This window comes from Salarias fasciatus, chromosome 22 (assembly GCF_902148845.1).
Source record: "Salarias fasciatus chromosome 22, fSalaFa1.1, whole genome shotgun sequence".
Lineage (NCBI taxonomy): Eukaryota > Metazoa > Chordata > Actinopteri > Blenniiformes > Blenniidae > Salarias > Salarias fasciatus.
In genome coordinates, this window is record NC_043765.1 from 28,434,892 (window position 1) to 28,448,799 (window position 13,908).

At 45.4% G+C, this 13,908-nt stretch overlaps 1 protein-coding gene across 1 annotated transcript in view; it reads left to right on the plus strand.

Annotated features, from left to right (window-relative positions):
* Window positions 1-738: 738 nt before the first annotated feature.
* Window positions 739-13,908, plus strand: part of LOC115408996 (retinoic acid receptor beta-like) — a gene marked incomplete at its 3' end in the record, with an annotated part of 82,135 nt that continues 68,965 nt past the window's right edge. Inside the window, exons 1-2 of the mRNA XM_030119957.1 lie at window positions 739-903; window positions 12,613-12,761. Of these exons, the coding sequence (XP_029975817.1) occupies window positions 744-903; window positions 12,613-12,761 (309 nt within the window). The remainder of the gene's footprint in view (window positions 904-12,612; window positions 12,762-13,908) is intronic.

Consider the following 13,908-nt stretch of genomic DNA (forward strand, 5'->3'; position numbering starts at 1 on the left):
CTGGGGAGAGGAGAGAATGAGCGCCGCGCGGCGCTGCGCCGCGCTGCTGCGGAGCTGCAGTGATGTCAGCCCGCCCGGGTCATCTGAAGGTCAGCAGCCTCCGAAGGGTTCACGCAAAGTTCACCCGCATATATTAGGCAATTCAATCTTTCATTCTCCGTGGCTAAAAAAAAAAAAAAAAAAAAACTACTTCGAAATGAACCGCGCAGGGGGGGGGGGGGGGGGGGGTCCATTCCTCCTAGCGCAGGAGATCGGAGCTTTTAAACGGCGTCTGTCTTTTTGACGTTAGAGAAGAAAAGAGAGAGAGAGGGAGCGAGAGGGAGAGAGAGAGAGGGGGGATCGGTGCGTCGGGACATCTCCGCGGCGGATCATGGAGGAATCCCGCTCCGGTCTCCGTGCGGCGACGCGCCGCCGCCGACAAACCGCGAGCGAAACGCGCGTTTAACGGGGGGTTGGAGGGGAGGGGAGGAAATAATTCATGATCCCGGTGCGGGACGAAGCGGGAGACGAGCCGCGAGATCCACCGTGCCAAGAAGGAGACGAAGAGCAGGAGGAGGAGGAGGAGGAGGAGGAGGAGGAGGAGGAGGAGGGCGCGCAAAGCCAGCGGAGTTTGATGGAGTTGTGCGCGCCTCATGCCGCCGGTTTTTCATCCATAACGCGCCGCCGCGCGGAGTTTTGACCGGAGAGAAGAAGAAGGAGAAGAAGAAGCAGAGGAGGAAGAGGAGGACGCAGCCGCCGCCGTCATGTTCGACTGCATGGACGTGCTGGCCGTGAGTCCCGGGCAGATGCTGGATTTCTACACGTCCAGCCCGTCCTCGTGCATGCTGCAGGAGAAAGCGCTGAAAGCCTGCATCAGCGGACTGGCGGCGCACCGGGACTGGCAGCACCGGCGGAGCGCGCACTGTAGGTCCAACAACTTGTCCGTCTGTCTCTCTGCTTCTGCTGGGGGGGGGTGATGTGGGGGGGATGCTGCTGGGGGTCCCTCATCTCCAACAGGTTGAGGTGGTTGACAGCTGGCTGAGAGGAAAGCTGCTTCTGCAGGGTCCGGATGGTCCCGGAGGTCACATCAGCAGCAGGGGCGCAGGGGAGCGGGCTGCACGGAGGAATGTCCCCCCACCCCCCCTCTGCAGCAGCGTGACAGCAGGGAGGTGGAGGTGAGGGTGGAGGCCCGGGACCGGGACCGGGACCGGGACCGGGACGGGATCTCTAGATTTTACCGTCAGGCGACTCAAACCTCTCCAGAAACCAGAAACGAGCGTTCTGGGCCCAAAAAACTCAGCGCTTCAGATTTAATCCTATATTTTTTTAGGTGAACTAAATATTTCTACGTTCTTGTGAAAGTTTCTTTATTTCAACACGTTGTGAGTAAATGATCTCCTCTCGGGTCAGAAAGCTTCAGTTCTTCAACATGTTTCTGTTTTTAACAATTTCCATCAAATCTCTTCTGCGTAAATTTCAAATATATTTTTATTTTAGCCAAATTTTACAAAATTCTAACAAAATATCCAACCAAAGAATTACTTTTCTTGTCTTTATAATTTATCGTTTTTCTTCCAGCGTTTTATTCTGATAGAAGTTAGTTTATATATTTGCGTTGTGTTGCTGTGTTTATTAATAAATCTAATTTTATTTTCTATTAAATTTCTTTCGTCTGCTGTTGTAGCTGTGACACTTCTCTTTTATGGGATGAATTAGGTTTAATCTGGGTAAATGTCTTTAAATGTCAGTAAAATAAAGGAATCAAAAGTAACTTCTGAGCAGAATACTTCAAACAGCTTTTTCAAACAGAAGCACTTTGACTTGTTTTTAGCTTTAAGTGGTTTCAAAAATGTTGTAGTCCTTTAAAGTGCGTTTTAATAGTAAATTTGAGTTTTTTTTTTATAAATTCTTGTTTCCATAAAAGTAGTAGAGACTGAGAAATTATCACAATACGTAAAAAAATTTAAATCCTGATTGTCACAAAAGCTTCATTTCATCTTTTAATCAGGCCAGAAAATAAAAAAAGCGGAGTTTTAACAAGACGTCTTCATTTATTTAAAAGATATTACAATAAATTTAACTGTTCAAATCTGACATAAACTCATAAAACCACATAAAGTCCTGATTCCAGAGCGATTTCACAGATCCTGAAGGTCGTGACCCCAGCCGACCCCTCCCATTCAGAGGCTGGCGCCGTTTGAAACGCTTCGGTGTGGCCGGAGCTTTTTTTATTAAAGCGTCTGAAGCGTCTGAAGCGTGTTCTGGGTTCATGGAAGCGTCTGAAGCGTGTTCTGGGTTCACGGAAGCGTCTGAAGCGTGTTCTGGGTTCACGGAAGCATCTGAAGCGTGTTCTGGGTTCACAGAAGCATCTGAAGCGTGTTCTGGGTTCATGGAAGCGTCTGAAGCGTGTTCTGGGTTCACGGATGCGTCTGAAGCCTGTTCTGGGTTCGCCGTGTCTCCGTTTGGTGAAGCAGCTTCAACCTGTGGCAGAACGCCGTCGCTCGTCTCTGCAGAGCCTCAGACTCCGGCAGGCCAGGGACGCTCCGACGAGGCCCGGGAGCAGGGCCAGGATGGACCAGGGCCTCAGGAGGTCCTGAAGAGGTCCTGATCAGGTCCCGTAAAGCTCCAGTAGAGGTCTTGTAAAGGTCTTGTAGAGGTCCTGATGAGGTTTTGATGAGATCCTGATGAGGTCCTGGAGGGATCCTGTAGCGGTTCTGATGAGGTCCAATAGAGGTCCTGTAAAGGTCTTGTAGAGGTCCAGTAGAGGTCCTGATGAAGTCCTGATGAGGTCCAGTAGAGGTCCTGATGAAGTCCTGGAGGGATCCTGATGAGGTCCAGGAGCGGTTCTGATGAGGTCCAATAGAGGTCCTGTAAAGGTCTTGTAGAGGTCCAGTAGAGGTCCTGATGAAGTCCTGATGAGGTCCAGTAGAGGTCCTGATGAAGTCCTGGAGGGATCCTGATGAGGTCCAGGAGCGGTTCTGATGAGGTCCAATAGAGGTCTTGTAAAGGTCTTGTAGAGGTCCTGATGAGGTTTTGATGAGATCCTGATGAGGTCCTGGAGGGATCCTGTAGCGGTTCTGATGAGGTCCAATAGAGGTCCTGTAAAGGTCTTGTAGAGGTCCAGTAGAGGTCCTGATGAAGTCCTGATGAGGTCCAGTAGAGGTCCTGATGAAGTCCTGGAGGGATCCTGATGAGGTCCAGGAGCGGTTCTGATGAGGTCCAATAGAGGTCCTGTAAAGGTCTTGTAGAGGTCCAGCAGAGGTCCAGCAGAGGTCCTGATGAGGTCCAGCAGAGGTCCAGCAGAGGTCCAGCAGAGGTCCTGATGAAGTCCTGGAGGGATCCTGATGAGGTCCAGTAGAGGTCCTGATGAAGTCCAGTAGAGGTCCAGCAGAGGTCCTGATGAGGTCCAGTAGAGGTCCAGCAGAGGTCCTGATGAGGTCCTGCTGGTCTCCCGGCCCTCCCCTGACCGGCTGCAGTTCGTCTCTCTGCCTCCGTCCTGGATTCTGTTCACTTTCTCAGGATTTCTTTTTCCAGCAGTTTTTCATCTCTGAACTTGTAAAACTCGTCCTGAACGTCTCCGTGTTTCCAGGACGCCGTTCCGCTGCTCGCCGTTCGCCGTTCGCTCCGTCTTTCATGCCGTTCAGTCGGCGAACAGCTGATCCTTCTGTCCTCAGTTTGACATCAGAGCAGCTTCTCTTCTTCTCACGTCTTTTCCTGAACTCTGGATGTTTGCGTCTCCTGAACCAGTTTTAGAAGCAACAGAAAGTTTAAATCTGCAGTTTATCATCTTCAGGTGAAAACATCATATTTTATGGTTAATTTAGTTGAATTAGATGCCGCGCCGTGCTCGGCTGCCTCTTTAAACCCCATCAGTTTCGTTGTACTTTTGCAGTGACATAAAGTTCCATTGTAATTACCAAAAATCAGAGATATTTATTGATTTACTTTCAATAAATTAGCATTTCTGATCTCAAACATCCCGCTGATAAATGTGATCGATCATCAATCCCAACAAAACTGTGAGTTTAACTGGAATAACAAGAACTCATTTGTCAAAATACTGAAGTTAAAGGATGATTTGTATAAAATCCTGGAAATTGGAGCAGATTTCCGTGTTTTTTCCAGGATACCTGCAGAGACTCGGACTGCTTCAGTCTCAGAAAGACCCGGCTGGCGTCGCGTTCATAAAATCCTCTTTTATCTTTAAATAATAATTTTAGTTTTGATATAGAGCTAAAAAACGATAAATTCCGTGTTTTAATAAGCTGCAGATGTGGAATACTGACGTCTCATTTGTTCCACATGCAGATCAATAACAATTCAACACACATCTTTAATGCAGTTTTCTTTGTTTTAGTGGAAAAAGATCAAATATGTAGAGAAAAAGTCACAATAAAAGCAGATTTTCACGACGCTCTTTGGTTTTAAATGCAGTGAGAAGTTTAAAAAGCGTGTTACTGATCACCTTCAGTTGTATTTAAGAAGAAATCTGAGCATGAAAGTGAACGGAAGAGTCGTTTGAAATGTGGAATCAGCCAGTGGAAGCTTCGTGGCTTTACAGCAGCGCTGGTAAAGAGCTAAACATCCGGCGATGTGAGACCCTGAAGTGGTCTGATGAGGCGGATCCAGATCCAGACCCGGACCAAGCCCCCCCCCCCCCACTCCCGGTGAAAAGCCTCTCCCAGGGTCACTCGTTCATTCCTGGGGGGTGATGGACCCTCCTGGGGGGTAATTAGCCGCTAACGCTAACACACTTCCTCTTCAGTTCAGACGCTCATTAAGAACAATCAAGGACCCGCGTTAGCGCTGGGGGGAGGGGGGGGGGGGGAATCACTGATGGGATATGGGAGGGAGGGGGGGGGGGGGCGTGTTGTCTTGGAGGCTGTGGACGGCCGTTAGCAGGGCTAATTCAGTGGGCGTGTGAGGGGGGCAGGGGGGCAAAACGCCCGGGGGGGGGGGGGGTTTATACCCGGCCGCGTTTAATGGACATGATGACAGGGTGTGCTGAGAGCGCCACGACCCTTTAAGGAAGTATCAAATACCACCAGGCCGCCGCCGCCAAGCTGCCACAATTTATAGACTCAAAGTGTAGAATGTAGAAATCTGCAGAAATCTCTAAATAAAAACAGAATACGTGACTTTGAGACTGTTTTTATCAATACTGTCGATCAGAAATGCTTTAAATGTCTGTTAACAGTGTAGAATGTATTATTTTTATTATTTAGAGTAACAACAAAACATTCAAAATAAGGAATAAATGAGCCTCGAGTTATTTAACTGAGTAAATCATGACTGGTTGAACAGTTTGAAATGAATTTTAACAGGAATAATAAAAGTAGATAAAATGTTTTGTTTCGTAAAAAGTCATGCATGTATTAGTAGAATGGATCTTTTTGTCACTTTGTTTTAAATAGTCAGATTTTTTCTTCATTCTTTTGTCAGTGAAAATCACAGTTTTTTTTTTTATATATAATTTATATTGTGAACATTTCATTTATCTGAGAGAAAGTCCTCCAGAAAGATGAGAACAGTGAAGAAAACATGATTTATTGATCAGCGTTGTGCTGATTTCAGGCAGTGGAAACGACTTAAACGATTCTCCGACCGTCAGAAACTTTATTCTGAAACTCGGTTAAATGAGCTCTGCCTTCAGCTTGATCCGACCGGGAAGCGATCGGCTCGTTAAAATCAACACTGAACCGTGAAGTCAGCTTCCTGGAGTCTTCGACAGAGCGGCTCGTCTCAGGGATCTGTGTCAGAAAAACAACAGTCGTGACCTTTGACCCCACCCACCCGATCACAGCTGTGAGGATCCCATCCAGTAAATCGAGGTTATATTTTTACACAAACATGTTTTTAATAAACACGCCTCAAAACAACAATGAAGAGAAGATACTGAAAGAAAAGCCCCAGATTTTCAGAATAAAAGCACAAAGTCAAGAATAAATCTTACATTTTCAACAATAAAGTTTTTTTTTGTTAAAGTTACATTTATAGCACTATAAAAGACATATTTTTGAGATTTAAGCAATTTTGAGACTCCTGTCAAATTATTGAAGTAATTTTGAAAAATAAGATTTTTTCTTTTTTACTCCCTCAGAAATGTAAACATTGGTAATGAATCCAGTTTCCTAAAAAAGAAATGACATCTTGAGACTGAAGAATAAAAGTAAAAATGTCCAGATTAAAGGAAACTGTTCGGATCATCTTAGATTTTGTTCTGAATTCTCAGGATTTTCACGACCGTCTCCATGGAAACAGGCCAGCGTTTGGTTAGAGTTCCGCTGATCGATGGAAACATCAGCTGATCGGTTCCCAACCGCAGGTGAAAACGGACTCACTGCTCAGAGCCTCTGAACAGCTGCTTTTTGAAAACCGTTGCCAAAGGGGAACTTTTGGAAAGCAATGCATGATGTCCGGGCGTCGGCGTCGGCGTCGGCGTCGGTATCGGCCGATATCGCTTCTTTTCAATCGATGTCGGTCCGATGAGTAAAACTGCACCGATACTGACAGACGATACTTCAGTATATTTTGGTCAAAATGCTCCGTGCCGTCTCCATGGGAACGGAGATGCTCCTGCGGTGGATGCTGAGCCGCAGCGGAGCCCGGCGTTCTGCGGTTTCATGTCCTTTCAGAGTAAAAGTCCATGCTGCTGAATGCTGCTGTTCCAGGCAGCGTTAGCATAAAGAGCGCTTTAGCGGGGACATGACCATGTATGGTAACTTCCTCTTCTCCGCTGTGATTTAATGACAGTCAGAATATGTGAATAAGTCAGAGTTGTGTTTTTCCTCCTCTCCTCTCCTGAACTGATGCTGTCCTTCAAAATAATGGCACGTTTTTTATTAGAACGTAAGCTGGAGGGTTTTTGTAGAGGGGCTGTTCCCTCCAGGTGGAGCTCCGTCAGGCTCCAGCTTCTTCTTCTGCAGGCCTTTTTAAAGTGGCTCACACCTGTTTCCTCTTCACTGTGACCCGCTTCCCACCGCGGGGTCACGGCGGGGTCACGGAGGGGTCACCACGGGGTCACCTGGAGGGCGGCAGTGGGAACTGAAGTCAGGGTGGGTTTTTTTTTTAAAGTGGAGGCCCTGATGAAAAGCAGACACTCACCTCTCCAGCTGCCCTGCAGACTCCAAGTCAAACCACTCCCTCTTCTTCTTCTTCTTCTTCTTCTTCTTCTTCTTCTTCTTCTTCTTCTTCTTCTTCTTCTTCTTCTTCTTCTTCTTCTTCTTCTTCTTCTTCTTCGTCGGTGTTTGAAGCTCCTGTAAAAATCCCTCCTCTCTCGCTGTACTCGGAGTGAACTTTGACTTTTTCCTCTGACTGGAATATGAACCCTGCAGGGAGGAGGAAGAGGAGGAGCTGCTCCTCTTCCTCCTCTTCTTCCTCCTCTTCCCCTAATTTGCCAGATTACAGACGGTCCAGTAGTTTATATCACTCAGTCGACTTTCATCGATTTGAGGCTCAAAGAGCAATTTTTATTAATCAACAGCAGGACTGTGTGTGTGTGTGTGTGTGTGTGTGTGTGTGTGTGTGTGTGTGTGTGTGTGTGTGTGTGTGTGTGTGTGTGTGCTGGGAGTCCACATTCATGCTGAATGGATAATACATACACAAAGTCGTCTGGATGCTGAATAATATTTTATTTTATTTTATTTTATTTTATTTTATTTTATTTTATTTTATTTTGTTTTATTTTTAAAGCTTTTGGGCCCAAAGCACAACAATCTTCCCAGATTTTTAATGACTAAAAATAATAACAGTAATAATTTGTAGCCCATTAAACTGCTGCTTATTCTACAATTTATTTTAAAACTGAACCATGTTCTTTCACTGTTATAATATTTTAAATTGTATAATTTTATCAAATGTTTCTGTGTGAAATCCCCTGAAGTTTGTAATAGCAAGGTAGATTCAAAAACACATTTAAACAGCAGTGTCGTGAAAATAGAGTTGAATTCATGCAGGACTAAGAAATAAAATGACACTGAAAATGTGCATTAATTTAAACCAATCAATAAAGGAAAGAAGAGGAATCAGATAAAAAAAAAACCAAAAACAAACAAACCACGAAATCACCAATCAAACAGAATGTCTGAATACAGGAGGAGCGTCGGGCGGCGGTCTGAAGGTGACTGAAGGTCAGAGCAGCTGATCTACTGATCCCATCAGATCACGACGGGACGACTTCTTTTTCTAATAATGAGTGAAAATGAGACTTTGACGGTAAAATTGGGATTTACTTAGATGCAGGAGGCCTTTATGTGCTAAGTTAACCGATTAAAATCTGAAGCCTACTGAGTTCTGTCAGTTTCAATCTGCACCCAGACGCGTGACACAGTGTGAGGGTTCGATTCCCACCGCAGCAGGATGAGGCTGGAACTTAAATCTGTCACATGCAGCGTTTGTTCAGGGAATTCCATCCAGTTTTTTCTTTATTGTGACTTTTTTCATAAGAATTAAAAAAATCCTGTGAAGAGTGAAGTGGGCACCAGGGTCAGTAGTTCGAGTCCCAGTGGAGCGCAGAGGCTCTGCAGCCACTTTCCGTCCATTCTGCTCTCCGGGTCCAGAGGTCTGTCTGTCTGTCTGACTCACCGGAGGGTGCAGCCAGAGGCCACGACCTCTGCAGCCACGACCTCTGGAGCCCCCTCTGCATCCTGCTGCATCCTCCTGTAGTCTCCTGTAGTCTCCTGTAGCCTCCTGCTTCCTCCTGCATCCTCCTGTAGCCTCCTGCTTCCTCCTGCATCCTCCTGTAGCCTCCTGCTTCCTCCTGCATCCTCCTGTAGCCTCCTGCATCCTCCTGCATCCTCCTGTAGCCTCCTGCATCCTCCTGCATCCTCCTGTAGTCTCCTGTAGTCTCCTGTAGCCTCCTGCTTCCTCCTGCATCCTCCTGTAGCCTCCTGCTTCCTCCTGCATCCTCCTGCAGCCTCCTGCATCCTCCTGCATCCTCCTGTAGCCTCCTGCATCCTCCTGTAGCCTCCTGCATGCTCCTGCTTCCTCCTGCATCCTCCTGTAGCCTCCTGCATCCTCCTGCATCCTCCTGCATCCTCCTGCATCCTCCTGCATCCTTGCCTCCAGACCGTCCTGGCCCTCTCGTCTGTCTGCAGCCTTAATGTGTCTGTTAACACGCAGAGACGTCGCCTCAAAGTTTAATCACGCAGAAAATGGAAAAATGCTCCCCCGCATCTGATCGGGCCAATACTGGTGCCTGCTGACCCCCCCCCCCCCCCCCCCCCCACACACACACACACACACACACACACACACACACCTGCTGGGCTCTGTAATGCCTGTAGCTTAGTGCATCCCATCTGTCTGCAGGTGGTCAGGCTGCCTCTTAGGAGCAGCCATGAGTTTCAAATGCCCCCCCCCCGGCATGGGGGCCACCCAGCCGACATGAACGCTCCCGAGGCTCATCAGGAGGAAGGGGTCTGTATTTCTTTCCCCTCTTGCTGTATGCGGGCTGCTGCTCGCCGTTTCCTCCCTGTTCCGTAGCAATGCAGCCTCAGGTTTTCCCGCCTTTTTCCGGCGGGAAAACCTCGCTTCCGCTTATTGCACGTTTGATCTGCGATGGCGCCGCCGAAAGGCCCGGGAAACCATCGAGCGAGCCCGCGGCGGCCGTGAACGACCTGCTGTAACGCAGCACATCACCGCCGCTCCTGCAGCGACGGGTCCAGAACAGCCGTCTGGAGCAGGACCGGCGCGCTAACGGCAAACTCAGCTCTCAGAAGTCAAAATTCAGAAAAGCGAGGCTGATATTTCAGAATTAAGAAAAAAAAATTGACAGTCACATGGCAAATTTGATGAGACGTTAAAGATTAAGATCAGTTGTTGATAAATAATTTTAAAATGTAAAAAAAAAAAACCAGTTTCAAGAAGAAAAATTGTTTTTAAAACTACGATATTGAGAAAAAATGCAATGTTAAGTATAAACTTATTTTAGTAGTAAATGAAAATTTGTGTTGTAAATAAAGACAAAATCAATAATTATTTAATTAAATTTTAAAAAGTAGATAATTTGTGACACTGAAGCATGGAAAATACAGTTTCAGTCATACGTTGAAAAATTTCCAGCTTTATAAAGATTATATGCTAAGAATAAAGGAAAAAGTTGAATAATGAAGAGTCATTGTATCCTAATGTATAAATGTGAATTATGTAGAAGATCCACAGGTTAAGAATAGACAGGTTCAAGATGGTTGAGAGAGTCTGCAAAGAAAACTGCAGCTTCATATTTTAATAGTTCTGAAAAAAAATAATGCAGCTTAAAAACTCATACTTTACTATGAGCCACATTTCATGGGAAGTTGCCTCTTTGACAGTTTTATTATGAGCTAATTTTGCTGAAATATATCCGTTTTGATGCAGACTGAAAAGTCTTAACTTTTATTTATTGTTGGAGAAGGAAAACGACATAAGTAGATTTTTTAGGATTAGACCAAGTAGAATAATTTGAATCACTTAAAAATGCTCAAAAATATTAAATTACAGTAGAATGATGTAAATTATTTATTAATCCAGAGGGAAATTTATTAAATTGATTCTTCATAAAGTTTTTTTTCATTGTAAAACAGTATCATGCATGTTTTTAAATTGAAATACAGACTTTTAATGTTTGTTTCAGTAACTCAGTTGACACAATTCCAATAGGTCCTTGTTGTAGATGCAGATTGTAAAAACCCTTGATGCCCTTATTGTGGTGAAAGTTGCCGATCTGGAGGAAAAGCAGCTCTTAATCTGGACTTTAGGTTAAGTTTCTGAAACCAAATGCTTTCTCATATTCCAGCCTCTTGATCTCTTGCTGATTTGTTTTTTTTTTTTTTCTTTCTGTAATAAACAACAATCAGAGTTCATGATCAGTCAGTCACAGTTGAAAACCCGTTACTTCACCTCACAGACTGAATCGGGTTCACTCAACTCGGCCACATTTCAAGACCTGATCCGGCTGGAACCAGTGAGACCCTTCATTCAGGAGATCAGCCTGGTCTTACTGGTGATTATTCTGCCTGTCAGACCGCCAGACACCGAATGACCGCCAAACGATGATGAAGGACGACGAACCACACTGAATGACCGGAAGAGCGTCAGACGACCCAAACATCTTCAAACATCCCAAACAACACCCAACGTCCTGATCGGCCGAACGACCTGCAACGGCGCCGATCACGCTCAGACGAATCGCTCCTGAAATCCAGACTGTTGAACTTTGCCAAGTGAAAGTTCTGCAAAAGTCGGAAGAAGCTGGTTCATTTCCGGCTCGCCGAGGCTTCTCCTTGCTTCCCACAGAGGTGGAATTGATACGTTTCTCAGATCATCTCTTTCCAATTAACCTCAGGTCTGTCCTGAACTGCAGAGGCGACGTCGATCCTCGCGTCCGACTCGCTAAAACCGGCAAATTCGACACGAGGCCAAACGAGGCGAGCGACGGGAGATTAGGCAACGCCGCCGGGGAATTCCACGCAGGGACGAGGGTCCAGTAATTATAAGAGCTTGTCCCTTAGCATGGGTAATTGGGTTTAGTCTGATGAAGTACGGAAGAATGTAATCTAATCAGAGAGGCTGGAGAAGCCGCTCGCCATTTTCTGTGTCGATGGCTCTTGTGTTTGTGCGGACGGCAGGAGGATTCAGAGTCCGGTCCGATTTTCCCTCAAGGTGTGAGCTGCGATCAGGAGCCTCGGCTGTGGAAAATAAAAAAAATAAAAAAACACAAGAACTGCCTCTTCGGTTTGTGTTGTCAAACAAAAGGGCAGGAGGATGATAAACAGTCATTTTCTCTCAAGGTTTTCTTTTTTCAAGGATATGTCAGGAAATTATATGTTGATGATACAATTATCTATTTCTTCAAGGAAAATTCTCTGGATCCAGACCACCTTGATCCATCCAAATGTCCGTCTTTGAGGAATTCTCCATTCCATACCGATGTCTCGCCGGACCGGGATCAATACACCTGATGATCTGACACAGTCCCTATCTTGTTCAGACAGTAAACATGGCTGTGCTTGTCTACACACACATTTTAAATACACACTGCTTGTGAGGTTGAGGATGCTCTGCGTCATGTTTTGTTCCTTTCTGTCTTTAGTGAGTTCAAACAAATCGTTCATTATGTGAAGTGAAGTGAATTTCAGTCAGATCAATGAGGAATGTGGTTAGGGTTAGGGTTAGGACTAGTGTCATCTCGACAGGAAATAGTATTGTGACTTTACAAAAGATGCAAAAAGATACAGGTCAAACATGTTTTCTTTTTAGCGATCTGGATTTCATTAGTGCTTCTAGCAATTTCGCTGAATTTGCTGTATTTCTCACGTGTTCACAAACGTCTTGACTGTCAAGTGTAACAACACACAGCAGTAAACATAAACTATGAATAAATACAAAACTCAGCTATCCTGTGGAAGAGACATAACTGGTGGTACTGCTCCATCAGGAGACGCACAGCGCGTCTCAAGGTTGTTCTCGGAAAATAAAACGTGATGCATAAAGCCACAGGTCGCCCTTGTGCCTGCAGTGTTTTGGACTTGAACAGTGGCTCGTGGACGGGCCGTGGACGTTGCTCGTCTGGTTCCAGATGTTGAACCGAATCATTCGCTGGTTTCAGAACAACCGTCTTCATGTTGCTGTTTTTGTTTCTGTTTTTCCCCGCAGCCATTGAAACACAGAGCACCAGTTCTGAGGAGCTGGTTCCCAGCCCGCCGTCCCCGCCGCCCCCTCCCAGAGTCTACAAGCCCTGCTTCGTGTGCCAGGACAAGTCCTCCGGATATCACTATGGCGTCAGTGCGTGTGAGGGCTGCAAGGTAGGACTGGGTGTTCTCTCCCTCCGCCGCTCAGATAAAGGCCACTTTCAGAAACAGGCGGATTCACACAATTCCCTTCATTTAGCTTTTGAGCGAGCACAAGTGGAACTGAGAGATTTGGGTTTCTTCGAGGTTTCGTCGTCTTGTTTCTTTCCAGCGTCTCTCTTGGAAGTAAATTCTTCCTCATTCACCTCTTGCCGTCCACTCCCTCACCTCCTCACCGGTTTACCACCCTGAAGGATCATGGGAATTCATGTTCACGGCTCGTTGGGGCCTTTGCTAAGTCTTTTCTTTTGGAAATCTGCTGTGGCACGGTCAATGGCGTGCACTGTTTTCTCACAGCGACCAGGTTTTAAAGGAGCTTTCTGAGTGCATTTCACATGGTCCCTGCAGTCCAGCGCCGTGTCCAGCTGTCCACACATATTCTACTGGATAAAAGTTTGAATACATAATCAATTATTGCTCTGTGCTCCCGGTGGAACGTTGGCGCTCCACTAGTAATCCTATTTTTCAAGGTAGAGGCTTGAAAAGTAATCTGATTACTCAGGACCTCTAACCTGTCCTGCTTTGCCCATATATATTTAGAGATATATATATATATATATAGAGATGACACAAAGACACTCAGACTATGACCAATTAGTAGTACTAGTAATACTAGTAAGGTAGCAATACTAGCTGAATAAGACTCAGAACTATAAACTTCATCTTAATGTTAATCCTGAATTAAATGTAGTGTATTCTCCTATTGAAACTAGCATTAAATGGTATTTTATGCTAAATTAGAGGACCGAAAGACAAAATAACACAATAAAGTTCTCGATCAATTAAAAAAAGTTGTTTTTATAAACCTCAGTTAGAATTTTAATTCTTTGGATATGATCAATGACATGGCTGAACGATTTTAGGTAAAGATCTATATGCAATTTTTCTGGCAGACATAGTGATTTCGATTCAATTTGCAACTTTTCCATTTGTTGTTTGTGGACATATATTTAAGTAATTTAAGATGAAAAAATGTCCAAGCCATGTGTCTGCGGGACATGCAACAACGATACAGGAGGAATAAAGCACCACATAAATCAGCAAAGCGTCTGTTTCACTGTTCCAATTCGTCTGCTAGCTTAGCATCAGCATCGGTGATGGC